Source organism: Canis lupus, unplaced genomic scaffold, assembly GCF_048164855.1.
Source record: "Canis lupus baileyi unplaced genomic scaffold, mCanLup2.hap1 Scaffold_109, whole genome shotgun sequence".
NCBI classification, from domain to species: Eukaryota; Metazoa; Chordata; class Mammalia; order Carnivora; family Canidae; genus Canis; species Canis lupus.
In genome coordinates, this window is record NW_027326483.1 from 95,810 (window position 1) to 117,165 (window position 21,356).

At 40.0% G+C, this 21,356-nt stretch overlaps 1 protein-coding gene across 14 annotated transcripts in view; it reads left to right on the forward strand.

Annotated features, from left to right (window-relative positions):
- LOC140629751 (B-cell lymphoma 3 protein homolog) overlaps nt 1-21,356 on the forward strand; it is a 78,251-nt gene that overhangs the window by 47,090 nt on the left and 9,805 nt on the right. For 7 of the 14 annotated variants that reach the window (XM_072819324.1, XM_072819321.1, XM_072819322.1 and 4 more), the window contains 3 exons: nt 18,168-18,271; nt 20,650-20,764; nt 20,922-21,095. In XM_072819324.1, coding sequence (XP_072675425.1) covers nt 18,168-18,271; nt 20,650-20,764; nt 20,922-21,095 — 393 coding nt within the window. Of the gene's footprint in view, nt 1-5,681; nt 6,462-10,662; nt 10,778-10,934; nt 11,109-18,167; nt 18,272-20,649; nt 20,765-20,921; nt 21,096-21,356 lie in introns of those variants that run through there. The other 7 variants (XM_072819334.1, XM_072819333.1, XM_072819331.1 and 4 more) reach the window with 2 other exon arrangements.

Genomic DNA, 21,356 nt, shown 5'->3' on the forward strand with positions numbered 1-21,356 from the left:
TGAAATGTGAAAAGAAGTAAAGTGTGTCACTGCAAGGCAGAAGTCTTTGAGGGCCAGCGCACTGTCTGCTACATTTCTCCACCCGTGCACTCCCCGTTGGTCACAGGTGCTGTTCCAAATGGTAGAAGCTCTCGCACGGGGGCCCAGGAGTGTGGAAATGGGGAGCAGAGTTCCCAGAGGACATGTGTCCACAGAGTAGGAGTGAGGTAATCAATCTCCAGTGTCACGTGCCACTAACATTTGCGAGTTGTTTATGACCATTGTTCCCCTATTTAATTCTGATGAGTGCCTTCACCATGTTATATTTTAAATCTGTTTTTCTGACAGTATAGCTTAGTGATGTAGAGGGTAAAGCAGATGTAATTAACTTTCCATGTAGTTCTTTTTAAGTGGCTGCTCTTGGTCTGGGAGTTGCACTGTAAAAAGTTAAGGTTTATGTTCTTGTAAAAAACTATGTATCTTTTATTAGGTCTTTCTTGATAGACACGTACTCCCCTTCTAACTGCTGGGGTGAGGCCTGAGAAAGGCTGGCATGAACTAAAAGATCTCACTGGTTTTTAATGGTTTTTTTAAAGATTTTATTTATTTATTTATTTATTTATTTATTTATTTATTTATTTATTTAATTTATGAGAGAGAGATACAGAGAGAGGCAGAAACACAGGCAGAGGGAGAAGCAGGCTCCACGCAGGGAGCCAGATGTGGGACTTGATATCACCCAGGACTCCCAAGATCACGCCCTGGGCCAAAGGCAGGCGCCAAATCCTTGAGCCACCCAGGGATCCCCAGATCTCACTTTTTGATGTGATTATTCTGGAGTAATATAATAGCAGGATAGTGTGCCATCTTGGGTCAGACCTTGTCCATTTCGTGTTCTCTCTCAGCACTAATAAGACAGAGGGCCAGTATCTCTATGTTACTTTCAGATTCCTTTGTTTTCTTAATGAATTTCATGAGCTTATTTTGACTTAACAAGCAAGGGTTTTCAGTATCAAAGTATAACATGTAACTCACACACACCCCCGCCATATCGTCTGATTTATATCCTTTTTAGCCAAAAGAAGTGACCTATCATGTATCAAACAGTGTATTACATATGCAATTAGCATTTCACTTTTTTTGCAATTAGCATTTTAATTGTAACTTGTTTCCTTTACAGATTGCAGGATTTCTTTTCTTTTGTAGTATTGCAGCCACAACTCTTTTTTTCTCCTTGTCCTTTCTGTGTTTAGTTCAGCCAAATGCTAATAAATTAAATGGTCTTCACGGTCAGCCTTAAGAATAAATTTTACCAATTTTAATGCCTTTAATGTCTTTTTGTTGTCTGATTGCTGAGGCTAGGACTTCCAGTATTATGTTGAATAGCAGTGGTGAGAGTGGACATCCCTGTCTTGTTTCTGATCTTAGGGGAAAGCCTCCCAGTGCTTCCCCATTGAGAATTATATTTGCTGTGGGCTAAAAACTATAGAACACTTCTTAATGAAATTGAGGAAGACACAAAGAGATGGAGAAATATTCCATGCTCATGGATTGGCAGAATTAATATTGTGAAGATGTCAATGTTACCCAGGGCAATTTACATGTTTAATGCAATCCCTATGAAAATACCATGGACTTTCTTCAGAGAGTTAGAGTAAATTATTTTAAGATTTGTGTGGAATCAGAAAAGACCTCTAATAGCCAGGGGAATTTTAAAAAAGAAAACCATAGCTGGGGGCATCACAATGCCAGATTTCAGGTTGTACTACAAAGCTGTGGTCATCAAGACAGGGTGGTACTGGCACAAAAACAGACACATAGATCAATGGAACAGAGTAGAGAATCCAGAAGTGGACCCTCAACTTTATGGTCAAGTAATATTCGACAAAGGAGGAAAGACTATCCATTGGAAGAAAGACAGTCTCTTCAGTAAATGGTGCTGGAAAATTGGACATCCACATGCAGAAGAATGAAACTAGACCACTCTCTTGCACCATACACAAAGATAAACTCAAAATGGATGAAAGATCTAAATGTGAGACAAGAGTCCATCAAAATCCTAGAGGAGAACACAGGTAACACCCTTTTTGAACTCAGCCACAGTAACTTCTTGCAAGATACATCCACGAAGGCAAAAGAAACAAAAGCAAAAATGAACTATTGGGACTTCATCAAGATAAGAAGCTTTTGCACAGCAAAGGATACAGTCAACAAAACTCAAAGACAACCTACAGAATGGGAGAAGATATTTGCAAATGACATATCAGATAAAGGGCTAGTTTCCAAGATCTATAAAGAACTTATTCAACTCAACAGCAAAGAAACAAACAATCCAATCATGAAATGGGCAAAAGACATGAACAGAAATCTCACAGAGGAAGACATAGACATGGCCAACACGCACATGAGAAAATACTCTGCATCAATTGTCATCAGGGAAATACAAATCAAAACCACAATGAGAATGGGGAAAATTAACAAGGCAGGAAACCACAAATGTTGGAGAGGATGTGGAGAAAAGGGAACCCTCTTACACTGTTGGTGGGAATGTGAACTGGTGCAGCCACACTGGAAAACTGTGTGGAGGTTCCTCAAAGAGTTAAAAATAGACCTGCCCTACGACCCAGCAATTGCACTGTTGGGGATTTACCCCAAGGATACAGATGCGATGAAATGCCGGGACACCTGCACCCCAATGTTTCTAGCAGCAATGTCCACAATAGCCAAGCTCTGGAAGGAGCCTCAGTGTCCATCGAAAGATGAATGGATAAAGAAGATGTGGTCTATGTATACAATGGAATATTACTCAGCCATTAGAAATGACAAATACCCACCGTTTGCTTCAAGTGGATGGAACTGGAGGGTATTATGCGGAGTGAAGTAAGTCAGTCGGAGAAGAACAAACATTATATGTTCTCATTCATTTGGGGAATATAAATAATAGTGAAAGGGAATATAAAGGAAGGGAGAAGAAATGTGTGGGACGTATCAGAAAGGGAGACAGAACATAAAGACTCCTAACTCTGGGAAACGAACTAGGGGTGGTGGAAGGGGAGGTGGGCGGGGGGGTGAATTGGTGATAGGTACTGAGGGGGGCACTTGACGGGATGAGCACTGGGTGTTATTCTGTATGTTCGGAAATTGAACACCAATAAAAAATAAATTTATTATAAAAAAAAAGAAATGACACATACCCACCATTTGCTTCAACGTGGGTGGAACTGAAGGGTATTATGCTGAGTGAAATAAGTCAATCGGAGAAGGACAGACATTATATGTTCTTATTCATTTGCGGAATATAAATAATAGTGAAAGGGGATAGAAGGGAAGGGAGAAGAAATGTGTGGGAAATATCAGAAAGGGAGACAGAACATAAAGAATCCAAACTCTGGGAAACGAACTATGGGTGGTGGAAGGGGAGGTGGGGGGGGGTGAATGGGTGATGGGCACTGAGGGGGCACTTGACGGGATGGGCACTGGGTGTTATTCTGTATGTTGGCAAATTGAACACCAATAAAAAATAAATTTATTTTAAAAAATGAGGGAAAAGAATAAATTTTAGTTATAAATTTCATTTAAATTGGTATGTTACAAATTCTACAGAAGACAAAAATTTGAGTGTCACTAGTTAACGAAATTGATATGCATCTTTGGTTTCTAATTTGAATTATATTGCAAAGTGCATTCCAAACTTCTTGTTGTGATTTAGTTCTAATTTTAAGGCATTATGGTCTGAGAATATGCCAGGGACGATCCCAATCTTTCCGTATCGGTTCAGACCTGATTTGTGACCCAGTATATGGTCTTTTCTGGATAGGTTCCCGCTATCCCTTCACTCTGAAGAGTTTTGATCAGGAATGGATGCTGTATTTTATCAAATGCTTTCTCTGCATCTATTGAGAGGATCATATGGTTTTGGTTTTTCTCTTGCTGATATGATGAATCACATTGATTGTTTTACGAGTGTTGAACCAGCCTTGTGTCCAGGGAATAAATCCTACTTGGTCATGGTGAATAATTTTCTTAATGTATTGTTGTATCCTATTGGCTAGTATCTTGTTGAGAATTTTTGCATCCATGTTCATCAGGGATATTGGTCTATAATTCTCCTTTTTGGTGGGGTCTTTGTCTGGTTTTGGAATTAAGGTGATGCCTCATAGAATGAATTTGGAAGTACTCCTTCTCTTTCTATCTTTCCAAACAGCTTTAGTAGAATAAGTATGATTTCTTCTTTAAAAAAATTTTTTTTAAACTTTTATTTATTTATGATAGGCACACAGTGAGAGAGAGAGAGAGAGGCAGAGACACAGGCAGAGGGAGAAGCAGGCTCCATGCACCGGGAGCCCGACGTGGGATTCGATCCCGGGTCTCCAGGACCGCGCCCTGGGCCAAAGGCAGGCGCCAAACCGCTGCGCCACCCAGGGATCCCCTGATTTCTTCTTTTAAACTTTTGATAGAATTCCCCAGGGAAAGCCACATGTCCCTGGATTTTTGTGTCTTGGGAGGGTTTTGATGACCGCTTCAATTTCCTTCCTTGTTATTGGCCTGTTCAGGTTTTCTATCTCTTACTGTTCTAGTTTTGGTAGTTTGTGGCTTTCTAGAAATGTGTCCATTTGGCGTATAGCTATTCATAATATGTTTTTTTTTCATAATATGTTTTTACAATCCTTTGTATTTCCTTGCTGTTGGTAGTGATCTCTCCTTTCTCATTCATGATTTTAATTTTAGTCTTCTTTCTCTTCTTTTTAATAAGGCTGGCTAATGGTTTATCTTATTAATTCTTTCAAAGGACCAACTCCTGGTTTTGTTGATCTGTTCCACAGTTCTTCTGGTCTCGATTTCATTGAGTTCTGCCCGAATCTTTAGTAACTCTCTTCTTCTCCTGGGTGTAGGATCTATTTTCTGTTTTTTCTCTAGCTCCTTTAGGTGTAAGGTTAGCTTTTGTATTTGAGTTCTTTCCAGTTTTTGAATGGCTGCTTGTATTGCGATGTATTTCCCCCTCAGGACTGGTTTTGCTGCATCCCAAAGATTTTGAACTGTTGTATGTTCATTCTCATTAGTTTCCATGAATCTTTTTAATTCTTCCTTAATTTCCTGGTTTCCCCTTTCATCTTTTAGCAAGAGGGTTCTTAACCTGCACGTGTTTGACGTCCTTCCAAATTTCTTGTTGTGATTTAGTTCTAATTTTAAGGCATTATGGTCTGAGAATACGCAGGGGACGATCCCAATCTTTTGGTATCGGTTCAGACCTGTTTTGTGACCCAGTATGTGGTCTATTCTGGAGAAAGTTCCATGTGCACTTGAGAAGAATGTGTTTTCAGTTGAGTTTGGATGTAAAGTTCTGTAGATATCTGTGAAATCCATCTGGTCCAGTGTATCATTTAAAGCTCTCGTTTCTTTGGAGGTGTTGTGTTTAGAAGACCTATCAAATGTAGAAAGCGCTAGATTGAAGTCACCAAGTATAAGTGTATTATTATCTAAGTATGTCTTAAATTTGGTTATTAATTTGGTTATTAATTGATTGATATCAATTCTTCTGGTGGAGGGGCCTTTGTGCTGACTTTCAGGTGTGGGCACTTGGGGGAGCTGATCAGCCCCCTGCGTGGTGCAGGGCTCAATGAGTGATGTTATTTTTTTTATTTTAAATTTTAAAAATTTTTATTATTTATGATAGTCACAGAGAGAGAGAGAGAGAGAGAGAGAGAGAGGCAAGACATAGGCAGAGGGAGAAGCAGGCTCCCTGTGGGGTGTGCGATGCAAGACTTGATCCCAGGAACCCCGGATCATGACCGAAGCCAAAGGCAGATGCTCAACCACTGAGCCACTCACAGGCCCAGAAGACTACATTTCCACACCCCAGAGGATTTTGCAAATGTCCCCAAATTCTCAGTCATCCCACCAACTTCTAAAGGGAAGCCAGCCAGCTCACAGGGGATCTCAGAGATTTGAGAGGCTTGGGCCTCCTCGCATATATGCTTTGGGCACCCTTGGCCACTGCCCTCTGTGCGCATGCGCAGGGATGCCAGCTTCTGAGGTGCGCAGGCGCATTCGCATTTAGCAGCGTTGCTAGGTTACACTGGTTCTGCGTAGGAAGATTCTAAGTCGTTGGGCTTAGTCCCTGAGACATTGAGGCGAGGCCCACTTGCCTTATTGCTGGCGCGGGAGTGTATCGCACTAGAGGCGGTGAAACCTGTGTCACTGAAGCCTGTCGGCTTCATTATGAAAAAGAGATCTACAGCGCGGAATGGGTGGGGCCTGCTGCGCTTCGGCTTCAACCTCAGGCCTCTGAGGGTCAGGTCGCCGCCTATGACTATGACTGTTGACAGCTTCCACAGCCCCGGTCCCGGATACCACATCAGATATCAAGATCTCCGGGGAATCCACAGAGCTGTGATTGAGGGCGATACAGAAAAAATGCAGGAGATACAGCAGTTGCTGGTTTTTGGTTTACATGACTTAAATAAAAGGGACAGGAAGAACAGGTAACAGGGCTTTTGAGGCGGGCGGGAGGAGTCGGGGCGAGCAGTAGAGGGGCTCATGACATTAAAAGCAAAAATTCTGGAGTTTGATTCAGCCACAGACACAAAAAAAAACGCCTCTGAATCAGAAAGTAATATTAGCAAAATAAAAGAGAATGTACTTGCAAAATATTTACAACATATGTTTTGGAGAAAAAGAACATCTTCGTTTTACAGGGAAGTTATTACAGGAATGAGATAGGGGCCCCTGGATGGCTGAGTCAGTTGGCCTCTTCTGACCTCCTCTCAGGGTCATGATCTCTGGGTCCTGGAGCTTAGCCCCTGGTGAGGCTCCCTGCTCAGTGGAGAGTCTGCTTTTCTCTTTCCCCCTCCCCTCTGCTGGTGTTCTTAATTTCAAATAAATAAAATATTTTAAAAAGAGGCATAAAATCCCATTTTCCATCTCAAGCTTTGTGAAGATAAGGAATGATGTTACTTATACTACTTAAAATTTAAGTTGTTTTGGACTTTTCAGATAGTTTGGTGGTTATGTACCACATTGAAAAATAAGTATTTCCTTGAGCCATGAAGCTTATTGATGTAAAATATCTTTAGGAAATAATTAGAAATAAATAATATACAATATGCTATTCTCAGCACTATTTACAATAGCAGTGTATTAAGGAGTCACTTAATGGCCTGTATTTGTAAATGGCAGTGTATCCAGAGGCTGGACTACTATGTGACCACTGAATGTGGCAGAGATAATTGATACACATTAACATGCAAAGCTGTACTTTGGATCATTAAATGAGTGAAAAATTGTTTTGATGATACATACATATAAGCAGACAATGGTTTTGAGTTAGCCAAAAAGATGTGCAAATATAAAATTAGTTATCTTCAAACATTTGGATTCTAAGTGGATTTTTCATTTTCTTAAAATCTGTGATTTCTATAGGAAAGATACATAAAAATTCTAAGAAAGGTTTATTATCAATGAACTAATCCAGGAGAACAAGAATATGAATCTTGTGTAGACAAAAAATAGTTTCTACTTATTTACTTTAAAGAGATTTTATCGATTCATTTGAGAGAGAGACCAGGCAAACAAGCAGCAGGGAGGGGCAGGGGGACAACAAGCAGAAACCCATGGAGCAGGGAGCCTGATGATGTAGGGCTCGATCCCAGGACCCCTACACTTGAGCCAAAGGCAGATGCCTAACTGAGTCACCTAAGCGCCCCTCTTCCTATTCAAAAAAAATTGATGGGAGAGGATTGGTATTTTCTAACAACCTTTAGCCTCTTCAGAACTAAGGGGAATATTTTTATCTGTATTGTAGGTTGTATTACGCATACATTAAATATATACATACGGTTTTATTTATTTTTATTTATTTTTTTAAGGATTTTATTTATTTATTCACGAGAGACACACACAGAGAGAGAGGCAGAGACACAGGCAGAGGGAGAAGCAGGCTCCATTACAGGGAACCCGACGTGGGACTCGATCCTGGGTCTCCAGGATCACACCCCAGGCTGCAGGCGGTGCTCAACCGCTGCGCCACGGGGGATGACCTATACATATGTTTTTATTATGTGCAGCTTTATAACATCTAATAAGTGAACGGTTAATGATTTTATTTTGGTTAAATCCTTATAAAAATAAAAAATAAAAAATACAAATGGTATTGCAAAACCTTATAGAATTTTTGTTGTATCCCTCTTCTGAAAAAAAATTAAAAAATAGCAAATACACATTTTATTGCTATTTCAAAAATATTAGTTTACTTCACAAAAGTTTTCTTTAAAAATATTGAACTTTCTTGGTGCCTTGGTGGCTGTTTGTTGAGCATCAGACTCTTGATTTTGGCTCTGGTCATGATGTTAGGATTGTGGGGTTGAGCACCCTGTTGGGCTCCATGTTCAATGGGGAGGCTGCTTGAGATTGTCTCCCTATCTCTCTGCCCCTCTGCCCTTCACCGCACTCCTGCATTCTCTCTTTTTCCAAGAAATAGATAAATCTTTAAAAACTACAGAGCTCTCCAAATGAATTTTTTAATAATAAATTTATTTTTTATTGGTGTTCAATTTGCCAACATACAGAATAACACCCAGTGCTCATCCCGTCAAGTGCCCCCCTCAGTGCCCGTCACCCATTCACCCCCACCCTCCTCCCCTTCCACCACCCCTAGTTTGTTTCCCAGCGGTAGGAGTCTTCATGTTCTGTCTCCCTTTCTGATATTTCCTACCCATTTTTTCCCCTTCCCTTCTATTCCCTTTCACTATTATTTATATTCTCCAAATAAATTTATGTATTCTTTCAGTCCATTTATTTCTCAGACAAACCTGAACACAAGTTATGTAGCAGACATAGTCTACTCAGGATCTTTTCAATTTTAACAAGACTTCAGGGACTCCTGGGTGACTCAGTGGTTGAGCATCTGTCTTTGGCTCAGAGAGTGATCCCAGAGTTCTGGGATCGAGTCCCACATTGGTCTCCCCGTGAGGCACCTGCTTCTCCCTATGTCTGTGCTTTCTGTCTGTGTCTCTCATGAATAAATAAAATCTTAAAAAAGAAGACTCCATGTTGCCCAGTATGAGCAAGATGAGAAATTTTATGTATTTAGGTTTTAAGGCTTTCATTTTTAAGTAATCTCTCTACCCATCATGGGGCTGGACATTTAAGGACACATGCTCTACAGACTGAGCAAGCCAGGCACTCCTAAGATGAGAGATTTTATTTTATTTTGTAAATGATAAAAGATGTATTTATTGTAAAAAGAAAAAGAGAAGGTCATGGGAGGGGAGGAATAGAAGGAAAGCGTGGATCTCAAGCAAAATCCACCCTGAGCATGGAGCCTAATGTGGGCGTCTGTCTTCATGACCGTGAGATCATCCGGAGCTAAAACCAAAAGTTGGACACTCAGTCAACTGAGCCACCCGGGTGCCCCTAGGTGAGAAATTTTAAATGGAAGTATTAGGACTTAATCTCACGTGAAGCTTTTCCTTGGAACTTCCTGTCAAAGGAAAACATTTCTGAATCAGAAATTGTAAAAGATTACCTTTACCTGCCCTTTTGACATTGCAATAATACTAAATACTAATATTGGTAATTGAAAATACTTGATTTCTATGAATCTAAACATTTTCTATTAATTAAAATGCTTAGTAAAATGAGCTTCCCACCACCCCCCCAAAAATAAAAGAACTCTCCCCGTTTATTTGAATCCTGAGTTTCTTTTGACTTAAAATCCCTTGAAACTTAAAGTAAGGGTTGCTTTAAAAACATTCTTTTGTTCTTTTAGTCCTCTCTTCTCATAATGCTTTCAACTACTGAAAATTATTTTAGCTCTTGAACAATGTAATTCCAAGCATAGGACTAGAAGTGCAACAGACCTGTTGTATATGTCACTATTATTTCACTTAAGACACACCGTAGATTGTATGATGCCCCACTATTTATGTACCAAGAAGAAATTTTTAGAAATCATGCCAGTTATAGTTTTAAGACATTTTGAATTAGAAATTGGATTCCGATGTCAGAGATATTAAAAGGTGACAAAATGAGCATCTTGGAATCATTGAAATAGAGTATTCTTGCTCATCCTTAAACGTAGCTGCAAAGTGGGCATAATTGGATTGTTTTCCCTAATTGTAGTGGGTCTTTGTAAGTTGTAGTAATAGCTATAATAATATTTGTGCTAGGAACTAGTATTCTAAAACTTTGCATGGATCCTCATTTAAGGATCACGACAAGAGGTCTTGTGAGATAAGTACCTTTTATTTTATTTATTATTACTATTGTTTTGTAACCTCTATAACCAACAGGGGTCTCGAACCCCTGACTCCCGAGATCGAGTGACATGCTCTTCAGAGTGAGCCAGACAGGCGACCTGAGACAACTATTTTTATGCCCATTTTGTGGATGAGGAAATTGCGATAAGGCTAAATGGTCACTGTGAAGCGACAGAGTTAAAGTGGGAATCAAACCCAGGTTGAGCTGCCTCCTGAGGTCATGCTCTTCCTAAACAGATAGGCTGCTCTTTTAATAGAGCGGTGAAGAATCACTAATAAATATTGTACTTTCTTCCAAAGAAAACTAAATCTTTGTTTTGGAGTCATGAGAATAATACAGTATTTAACATTTACAATTCTGTGAATTAATTTGAATGTTTTGGAAAGGTACACTGTAATTTCCTGACAAGTCCTTTCATGCTCACAGGACGGCTCTCCACTTGGCGTGTGCCATTGGGAGTGTAGATATGGTGAAGATCCTGGTACTTTCTCAATGCCAGCTAAACCTCCGTGATGGAGAAAACAGGACAGCTCTCGTGAAGGTGGGTGGTCACACCTATGTCTGCCTGAGGTGGATTGGATTGAAGTCCTTGGAATGAACATTTGTTGCAATTAAACATAACTCATTGGTGAAACTTGTGGCATGTTTCCTTTCAGTTCCCAGAATTTACATTCTGTTTCTCGTTATAATGCTGACAGGCTGTACAATGCCAAGAAGAGGCATGTGTAGATATTCTTCTCAGAAAAGGTGCTGATGTAAATACTAAGGATTTCAAGGACAACACCGCTCTCCATTATGCGGCCTATGAGGGAAATATCTCAATAGCACGCAAGCTGCTTTTGAATAAAGGAGATATAGAGGCCAAAAACAAGGTACAGGTCAAGTTTTTTTTACAACGTATTTCACATTATAAATAAATAAATAAATAAATAAATAAATAAATAAATAAATAAATATCAGTAAATCAATCAGTAAATAAATAAATAAATGTAGCTGCAAAAGGTTTTTCAACATGTATATGTAGATATATTTGTACTATAGCACATATATATATGAAGACATCGACACTGAATTTTATACAGCAGGTCCTGTCATCATGGAAACAACTCCAAAACCAAGGCAGAGGTGGGAAAGAGAAAAGTAATGCATATAGTAAGGAAACATTCTGTCTGCTAGCTACCCTTCCACCCCAGAAAGAAAATCTTCCCCTTTGTGCCTGGGAGTAGATGGTGCCCTCAGAGCCCACAAAGGATTGAAGGCCTAGAGGGGAGTGTGGTGTTGATGGAGGCCGAAAGCTGTGCAGGGGCTTAGGAAATGGATGCTTCTGGGGATGAGTAGGAGACCGTGACCCAGAGGAGTAGCTTGGGTGAATGTAAATGGGAGGAGAAAGCAGCAGGTTGTAATAGGCCTTGGGCACTCTAGGCCCTAAGGTTCAGAAGATGAGAGCAGGGGGATCAGGTCATGACATCCTACAGGTGGTATCTGCTTGTGCTGGTAGCCACTCTGCCAGCCATGTACCACGGTGAGGCCTCCCATTCCGGAGAGTAGCTCCTGCTCAGCCTATGTATTTCCTCAGTGGGGTGGTAGGTGTGCATGGGGAGCTGGTGATGACCACACTTGCCAGTCTCCCTGTGCTTTCTTTGACGTGCATTACCTTCAGTCGCTGCCCTTGCAGAAACACTGTTGTGTGTCATAGATAGGGTCGATTTTTCATATTTGGAAGCTCAAACATTTCCTGGATGAAAATATTTTGAAATAACTGTCTAAGCTTTTGCTTTAAATAACAAAACTTTTTATTTTTGAAGATTGTATTTATATGAGAGAGAGCAAACAAGAGTAGGGAGGAAAGGCAGAGGTAGGGAAAGAAACGGCCTTCCCACTGAGCCAGGTAGCCTGATGCACGGGGCTTGATGTCAGGAGTGGGATCGTGACCATAACCAGAGAGAGATGCTTGACCCACTGAGCCCCCCAGGCTTACCATAATACTTCTTCCTTCCTGCCTTCCTTTTTTTAATTAAGCTTTTTTATTTATTTATTTTTTCACCTCACACTCTGGGGTTTATGTACTTATTTTATCTTTTAGTTTTTTCTTTTTAAATTTTTTTAGTTGGAGTTCAGTTTGCCAAGAAAGAGCACAGGACCCAGTGCTCATCCCGTCAAGTGCCCCCCCCTTGGTGCCCGTCACCCAGTCACCCCAACCCCCCACCCACCTCCCTTTCCACCATCCCTTGTTTGGTTCCCAGAGTTAGGAGTCTCTCATGTTCTGTCCCCCTCACTGATATTTCCCACTCGTTTTCTCTGCTTTCCCCTTTATTCCCTTTCACTCTTTTCTATTCCCCGTATGAATGAGACCATGTAATGTTTGTCCTTCTCCGATTGCCTTACTTCACTCAGCATAATACCCTCCAGTTGCATCCATGTTGAAGCAGATGGTGGGTATTTTTTGTTTCTAATTGTTGAGTAATCTGTGGTATATGTCCACAATGGAATATTACTCAGCCGTGAGATTTTATTTTTTGCGGGGGAGTGAGCATGTACAAGCACGGGGTGTTGTGGGGGCAGAGGGAAAAGAAAGAGAGTAAGAATCTGAAGTAGACTTTGCGCTGAGTCTGTCGCAGCGCTGGATCTTATAACTCTGATCATCACCTGAGTTAAGACCAAGAGTCAGATGCTCAACGGACTGAGCCACTCAGTTGCCCCTAAATAATGATACCTCTAAAGAAGCATTAGAGAAGGCAAGTTTCTTTTATGTATTTATGGCAAATATTTATGAGAACACAGAATGTGTTCTGAAACTTTATTTTCAAAAATGTTTTCTCACCCAGTTTGTTTTCTTATTTAGTGTCAAACAACAGAGGAAAGCAAAATTTGCCTTGGAAATAGGCTTTGTCTTAAAACACAAAACAAGTGTATTTTACAATATCAAATCTTGCTGCTGTTGAGAAGTTCCTATTTGATCAAAAAGTGATTGATTAACACGGTCAGAGTTTGTCTTTTATCAGCCTTGACTTAAGAGGGACAAAAGAGGGGAAAAGGAGAAAGCAGTTAGGAACATGCAGAGCGATTTAGAAATTTGGCAAGTGAGGGGAAATATCAAGACAAGGTTTTGGGATTGTGTTTGTTTTTCTTAGTGTTTATGTTTAGGTAAGGAGTCTTCAATTTTCAGGGATAATAATTCTTACTTTACGAACCAGTGAGTGTGTTGTAAACTTATATAGAGATCAATTCTAGGAGGACTCTAAGGACATCAGATTGGCAGTAAACAGGTGGTTGAATGGGCACAAAAAGGGACGCCTGTGTGGCTCAGTGATTGAGCATATGCCTTCGGCTCAGGGCATGATCCCGTGGTCTCCGAATCGAGTCCCACATGGCACTCCTTGAATGGAGGAGCCTGCTTCTCCCTCTGCCTGTGTCTCTGCCTGTCTCTCTCTCTTTCTCTCTCTCTCTCTCTCTTTCATCTCTCATGAATAAATCATTAGAAATCTTAAAAAAAAAAAACAAAAAGTGGACAAGCAGAGGAAAGAACACAGTATAGTATTTTGCAGCTATAGCCACTTAGATACGAGTCTAAACTCTGCTTGCAAATCTAGAATGTCTTGATGGGAAGGATGTAAGGAGTGTGTAAATAATGGAATCAAGTTGCATTTTGAGTTTACTAGTCCTTGTTCTACCTCTAGCCATGGAAATTGAATGCAGGTTTGATAAGTGACTCATTTCTGTTTTTGGCTGAATCCTCAAGTGATAGGGAGAATTGGCCACATAGGTGAAAGAGGAGACTGGCATGGTTGTGTACTGTACTACTTCTCAGCTAGACTTGTGCTGGTGAATCACAGTCAACTAGGGAATTTAAAAGAATTTACAAGCCTAAACTGTCCCGTGAAGATTTCGATGGAGTGAATCCAATAACGTGTGTACGCAGAAATTTGGAAATAGGGTTTTGAGATTCTGTTACAACTCTTGGCTAACAACTACTGAATGGGTAGGTATACATATACAAATTTAGAGATGTAAAAATATTAAATCTCTGGAAGAGATTTAACTGAAGTTGGATACTGGCTACTTCCTTCCACTCTCTCCAACATTAGCCTTTCATCTCTCTGTATCTCTTTGAGAATTACAGATGAAAATTATTGGTCATCTCTGTTGGCTTGAAAAATAATTACCTTTTCTTCCAACTATCAGTCATTCACCGGCACCCAGATGGGAAGACTTTATGAGTAGTCTTTTAATAAGTAGAGTCTGACCCTTTAAAGATTTTACGTGTTTTGCTACCATTCTGATTATTACAAGCAGGGTTTTCCCAATTGCAGCAGTAGAAATCCGTGAACCTTCTTTTTTAGTTGAAGCTGTGCGATAGACTATCTTAGGATGTCTTTCAAATTCATAGGGCCCTGGCATAGTGCATAATCACTACTGTGTTAAACATTCAGCATGTAGTTAGTGACAATACAGATGGTAATTGTTTTAATAACTTTGCTTCAGCATTCCTCTGAACTCCTGTCTGTTCGGTTAGCAATGTGAGGGAAGTAAATACAAATAGATTGTAGTTGAAACAAGCATTGGAAAATTCTGACAGTAGGTGTTAATGAGTCTTCACAGCAATTTTCCTTAGAAGGTGGGGCCTAATTTGTTGGTAAAACATGATCCTGATGCTTTAGGAAAGGTTTGATGTCCAAGTGTTTGTTTTACGCACGGCCATTGGAAACAGTCACAGCAAATAGAAAAACACAAGTAGGCTATAGACTAAATGTGGCCCCCGGATGTATTTAGTTTCCACTGTCAGTTGAGCTAACACTTAAAATTATGGCACGCATGTAGAACTCTGGATTTTGAGCTTTTCTTACAGATCACTTCTGGTACCTTGAGCCCATGCTGCTGTTTGGTATGCTGTGCAGAGGCTGTCCCTTTATAGGAGGCGTGTGTCTCCAGTTTGCTCGTGTCCCCGCCTAGGTTCTTCACTGACTCGTGTCACCTGCTTTGCCTCCATAAGCACTGAGTTTACAATTACTGTTTTATGGTATATGTTGACAAAGATTTCAAGATTTTCAAGACACTCCATATTTAATTTGTAATATATATTTTGTATTTTATGTTAATTTCTTAGGATTGGGATTGAATTTTCTGTTTCTTTGTCACCTTATTTTTTTCATTACTTTATTCAGTAATTGATGAGAGACACACAGAGAGAGGCAGAGAGCTAGGCACAGGGGGAAGCAGGCTCTCTATGGGGACCCTGATATGGGCTCGATCCCAGGACCCTGGGATCATGATGTTCACCCTCTGAGTCACCCAGGGCCTCGGGATGAATTTTCTAAGTTAAGAATTGAAAGTCGTTTTTTTTCACAAACATTTTTTCTATATATGTACAGTAATCATGTACCTTTTGGAATATCTGCAAGCCATGTGAAGTTAATCCTGGTTCTACTTGGATAGATTATGCATATTTCAGACAGTATTCTCTTTCTCCTTGGTATTATTCCCTAAATACGCAATTTATATAGTAGCTTTTATTTTACTAAAAATAATCCGTATAAAGCAGTATTAGAATTTTTGAATAATAGTTTTTACTTAATCTCAGTTTCCCAACATGTAAACACCCAGTGCTCATTCAGTATTAGAATTTTTATTGGTAAGTCATGACATTTTTATTTCTGATTTACACTTAGTCTAAATTATAAAATAATCATAAATAGCAATGATAATAGAAACTAGAATACAAACAGGTTTTTTTAGAAGTAGATGTGCATTAGCTTCTCAGAATGAGTATAGTAGAGAATAAAATCTCATTGACTTATTTCACTTAGCATAATACCCTGAGTCAGTCAGAGAAAGACAATTATCATATGATCTCATTCATATGTGGAACTTAAGAAACAAGACAGAGGAGAAGGGGAAGAAGAGAAAAACTTAAACCAGAGAGACTGAGGGAGACAAAGCCTAAGAGACTCTTAATCATAGGAGCCAAACTGAAGGTCACTGGAGGGGTGGAGTGGAAGGATGGGATAACTGGGTGATGGACATTAAGGAGGGCACATGATGGAATGAGTCCTGGGTGTTACATAAGACTGAGGAACCACTGACTTCTACCTCTGAAACTAATAGTATGTTGTATGGAACTGAATTTGAATAAAAGGGTAAAAATGAGAAAAATCTCATACTGAGCTTTCTAACAGTTAAGAAAAAACTTTATCATGGTATAATAGGAGAAAGTCCAAGGACTATTTATTTAGTTATTTATTTTTAATATTTTATTGTTCTTATTTTTTATTTTAAACAAAAAAACCCACAATTTTTTATTGGAGTTCAATTTGCCCACATAAAGAATAACACCGAGTGCTCATCTCATTGTGGGCCCACCTTAACCAAAGATTATTTAGTATTAAGTGGTCAAAATTCATTTGAAGCTTCTTTCTTTTATTTTTATTTATTTACTTTTCTTTTTAATTTTTAAAAGGTTTCTTTATGCATTTTAGAGAGACAGCACACACATGCACAGGCTTGTGGGGGTGGGGGAGGTGGAGAGGGAGAGGGAGAGAGAGTGTCTTAAACAGACTTGGTGCTCAGTGCCAGGGGAGCCCCGAATCCAATGTGGGGCTGGATCCCACGACCCTGAGATCACACCTGAGACAAAACCAAGCGTCCCTCAACTGCCTGCACAACCCAGCTGCCCTGAAACCTAGCTCTTTTCATTCAGAGTCCATCTCCTTAGTGACTCATTTGGAGCTGGAGTGTTTTATGTTGACATCTGGGATCCCCATACCATTGATAGATGAGAATCCAGCAAGTTTGTACAACCTGGAGAAAACCCTTACCTTTATTGGAAAGTTCTTAAAACTATATCCCTGGGAACTCTTGTTTCTCAAGTATTAATGTTTGCTACAAAAGAAGGAATTGTCAAATGGGGATAAGCAAATGTAAATGGGGTTCATTTGTGCTAGATGTATAGTGCAGTTTTGTAATGTTTCACAAACATAGATGATCATTGAATCTTTCTTTTTTTTTTTTTAAGATTTTATTTATTTGTTCATGATAGTCACAGAGAGAGAGAGAGAGGCAGAGACACAGGCAGAGGGAGAAGCAGGCTCCATGCAGGGAGCCCGACGTGGGATTCGATCCCGAGTCTCCAGGATCGCGCCCTGGGCCAAAGGCAGGCGCCAAACCACTGCGCCACCCAGGGATCCCAATCATTGAATCTTTCTTTTGGGGCACAGTATCTCTTGCAAATCATGTGTTCTTTGGAATATAATTGAAGAAACACTACTCCGGAGATATCCATTAAAATCAGTAACGATACTTTAAATATTTACTACTATGTTTTAGAGAGTGGAGATACAGAGATAAAAAATAACCCCTCCCCTCTAGAATCTTTTGGTTTAGATGGTGCGGAATAAAATAACTAGGGTATACCATGATATATATTGTGAGAGAAGCAAAGATTCTTGGAGCCAGGCAATGTTTGAAGCGAGTTTGTGGAATGACTGCAGGTAATCTGTTGAAGAGGAAGAGGAGGTCTATTTTATTATTTTTATTTTAGTTTTTAAAAAGACTTTATGTTTTTGAGAGAGACAGAGAGTGAGCAAGCAGGAGAGAGAGCACGAGTGGAGGGGAGGGGCAGAGGGAGAGGGAGAAGCTGACTCTTTGCTGCAGAGGGAGCCCAAGGTGGGACTCCATCCTGAGACCCTGGGATCATGACCTGAGCTGATGAGCTGAAGGCAGATGCTTGACCAACTGAGCCACCCACGCTCCGTGAGAAAGCAGTATTTTAAAAAGAAGGAGCAGCTGGTGAAACCATGGAGGGCTGAGAACGAAAGGGCTAATTTTATTTACTTTCTATGTTACATGTTTAAGTTACAGGATCGTTCAGAATTTTTACGATTCATTATCCAAATATGTAATTTTGTAAATTATAAATTTTGTTTGCACTCCTACAGGATGGCCTCACACCGCTTCTAGTTGCTGTAAATGAAAAAAAAGAGAAAATGGTGGCATTTTTATTAGAAGAAGCAAATATAAATGCAGTTGACTACACTAACAGGTAAGGTTTTTTTTTTTTTTTTTTTTTTTGGTGAATCTTAGTATTTGGTCGAGAGTGGTAACAATTTCTCAAGGATGAAAGTTTAACTTATTAATAAGAAGAGTATTTATAAGTATAGTGAAAAATGTCAGCATGTGATCGGTTAGGTAGAAAACAATTACTCTGACAGGACAAGGTGAAGAACATTGTATAGTATAATTCAGAATCCTTTGTAATATAGATTGATGTCATTTGCAATAGTTTTTTTTTTTCTGTATGATTTTACAGAAGCTAAAAGTGTTTCTTGTTGAAATTGTGAGTTTTTTCTTTTTTAGCTCAGAGCTTGATGCCAGAGTCCGGGAATTGAGCCCCACATAGGGCTCCCAGCAGGGAGCCTGCTTCTCCCTCTGCCTATGTCTCTGCCTTTCTTTCTGTGTCTCTCCTGAATAAGGAAATATAACTGAGAAAAAAAAATTTAGAGAGTCCAAGCAGAAACCTCTGAAACTGTCTCCAAGCCTTCATTTGGTAGGGTATACCAAAAACAACCCTGCATCCTAGCAGAGGTGCAGTGGGATAGTGCTAAAGGATGAAAGGCTGGTGAGCTCTATCACATTTCTGCTTGATTCACTAGTCTGGCCCATTCAGAGACAAGATAGATTGTGGCAAATATCTGTAGTTACTGTCAACTTAAACAAAGAGTAATTCCAGTCATAGTTATTGTGCGCCTCTTATTGCTTCCAGAACAGATTGATAAGACGTCAGGTACATGGTATGTGTCACCACTGATTTGGCAAATGCATTCTTTTCTAGTCCGCTAGTGAATCAGAAATAGTTCATATTCATAGAGTATAGGCAAAGTGTTCATTCATTTAATTTGCCTCAGCGTTTTATTAACTCATGGAGCTAGACCATTTGAACATCCCCAGAATATCTCATTGGCCTATCATATTGACACCATGCTAATTTGACATGAGGATCAGTAAGAGGCTATAACGCTTTGGGCCCTTGGTAAGACGGCATGAATTGACATATCCGTGAAGTTTTGAGGCATCCAGTGGGCATGCCAGGATATTCTCGCAGGAGTGAAAGAAAAATTGCCACATTTTGAATACCTTTTCACAAAGACAGAAACTGGGAGACCTCTTTGGGTTCTGGAGGTAGCATATTTTACGCCACTAATTCTCAATGCGTTGGGGGTGGGGTGGTGGGAGAAGAATTCTGCTCCTCAGGGAGCATTTGGCAGTGTCTGGAGACCTGTTTTTTGACATGTCAAAAGCTGTACATACTTAATGTATCGAATTCAGTGAGTTTGTGGATAAGTATAGACCTCTGTGAAATCATCAATGCCTTAAAGCCATAGTCCTACCCATCACCTCCCAAAGTCTCTTCCTGGTCTCATTAATTAATTAATTAATTAATTGGTAAGAACACTTAACATAAGCTCTACCCTCTTAGCAAAGTTTAAGTATACAATGCAGTATTATTAGCTATAGACACTGCTAACAATAGATTCGTCTGGAGACATTTCCGATCCTCACAACTGAGGATGTTGCTGGCATCTAGTGGGTCGATGTCAGGAGTGCTGGTAAACATACCCAAGAGAGGCCTCCACAACAATCCACCATGTCCATGGTACAAGGTTGGGAAACCTTGTCCTACATTGAGTACTCGTTTCATCCATACACCTTGGTGAAACTAAGGAATGCAAGACTTCAGTGGTCTCAGAGCAGATGAATTGTGCAGCAGGTGCAGGCTGTGCTTAGGAGTCCTCACTGCTTTGGTCGCAGGATCCAGTAGACCCTATGCTATTCATGGTGTCAGTGGTGGGGAAAAGTTGTACCGTGGATCTCAGGGCAAGCCCCTGTTGGAGAATCAGAGCACAGGCCCTCGGGGTTTTCTGATCTTGAGTCCCCATCAGAAGCTTGCCTGTAGAGGGGTCCTACGGGAGACAGAAATGACTTGGTTTTAGTATTCCTTCTGTGCTAAGTCATTGGCTGGACACAGCCTAGCAGAGACACAAGGCCTTGGTGTGAGTGCTACGGTGGATATGAAAATGTAGCAGCTGTCTACATTTTGAGCTGCAGTTCAACTGTGCTCTCTATGGTAGATCCTCTAGAAGACAAATCCAAAGAGTGCAACTCCCTGGCCTCTATATTAGTCTGGGTCCAATCGGAAGACAGATATGACGTAGTATTTTAAACAGTGGAAGTAAATATAAAAAATTACTAAATGATGATGAGATAGTAATGAGAAGGTGGGACAGAGAAGTCTGAAGTAAACTAATTCTTTGTTTTGGAGTCATGAGAATAAGCAGTATTTAACATTTACAATTCTATGAATTGATTAGCAATTTTTGAAAAGGTACACTGTAATCCTGACAAGCCCTTTCACACTCACAGGAGTTGTCTCCACTTGGCCTGTGCCAATGGCCATGAAGATATGGTGAAGCTCCTGGTAGATCGGAAATGCCAGCTAAACCTCCGTGATGTTGAAAACACGACCGCTCTACTGAAGGTGCGTGGTGACAGGTATATCTGCCTGAGATGGATTGGATTGAAGTCCTTGGAATGAACATTTCTTGCATTTAAACATAACTCATTGGTGAAACTTGTGGCATGTTTCCTTTCAGTTCCCAGAATTTACATTCTGTTTCTTGTTGTAATGCTCACAGGCTGTACAATCCCAAGATGAGGCATGTGTAGATATTCTGCTGAAACATGGTGCTAATCCTGATCTAAAAGACATCAAGGGCAACACTGCTCTCCATTATGCAGCATTAGGGGACAATGTCACAATAGCACAGAAACTACTTTTAAAGAAAGTAAATATGGAGATCAGAAACAAGGTACAGGTCAACTTTTTTTTTTACAACGTATTTTACATTATAAATAAATAAATAAATAAGTAAATAAATAAAAATAGCTGCAAATGTTTTCTTTGTATATGTACACATATATATGAAGACATCGGCACTGAATTTTATACAGCAGGTCCTGTCATCCTGGAAACAACTGGAAAACTAAGGCAGGGGCAGGGAAAGAGAAAAGTAATGCCTGTAGAAAGGCAACATTTTGTCTGCTAGCAACCTTTCCACCCCAGAAAGAAA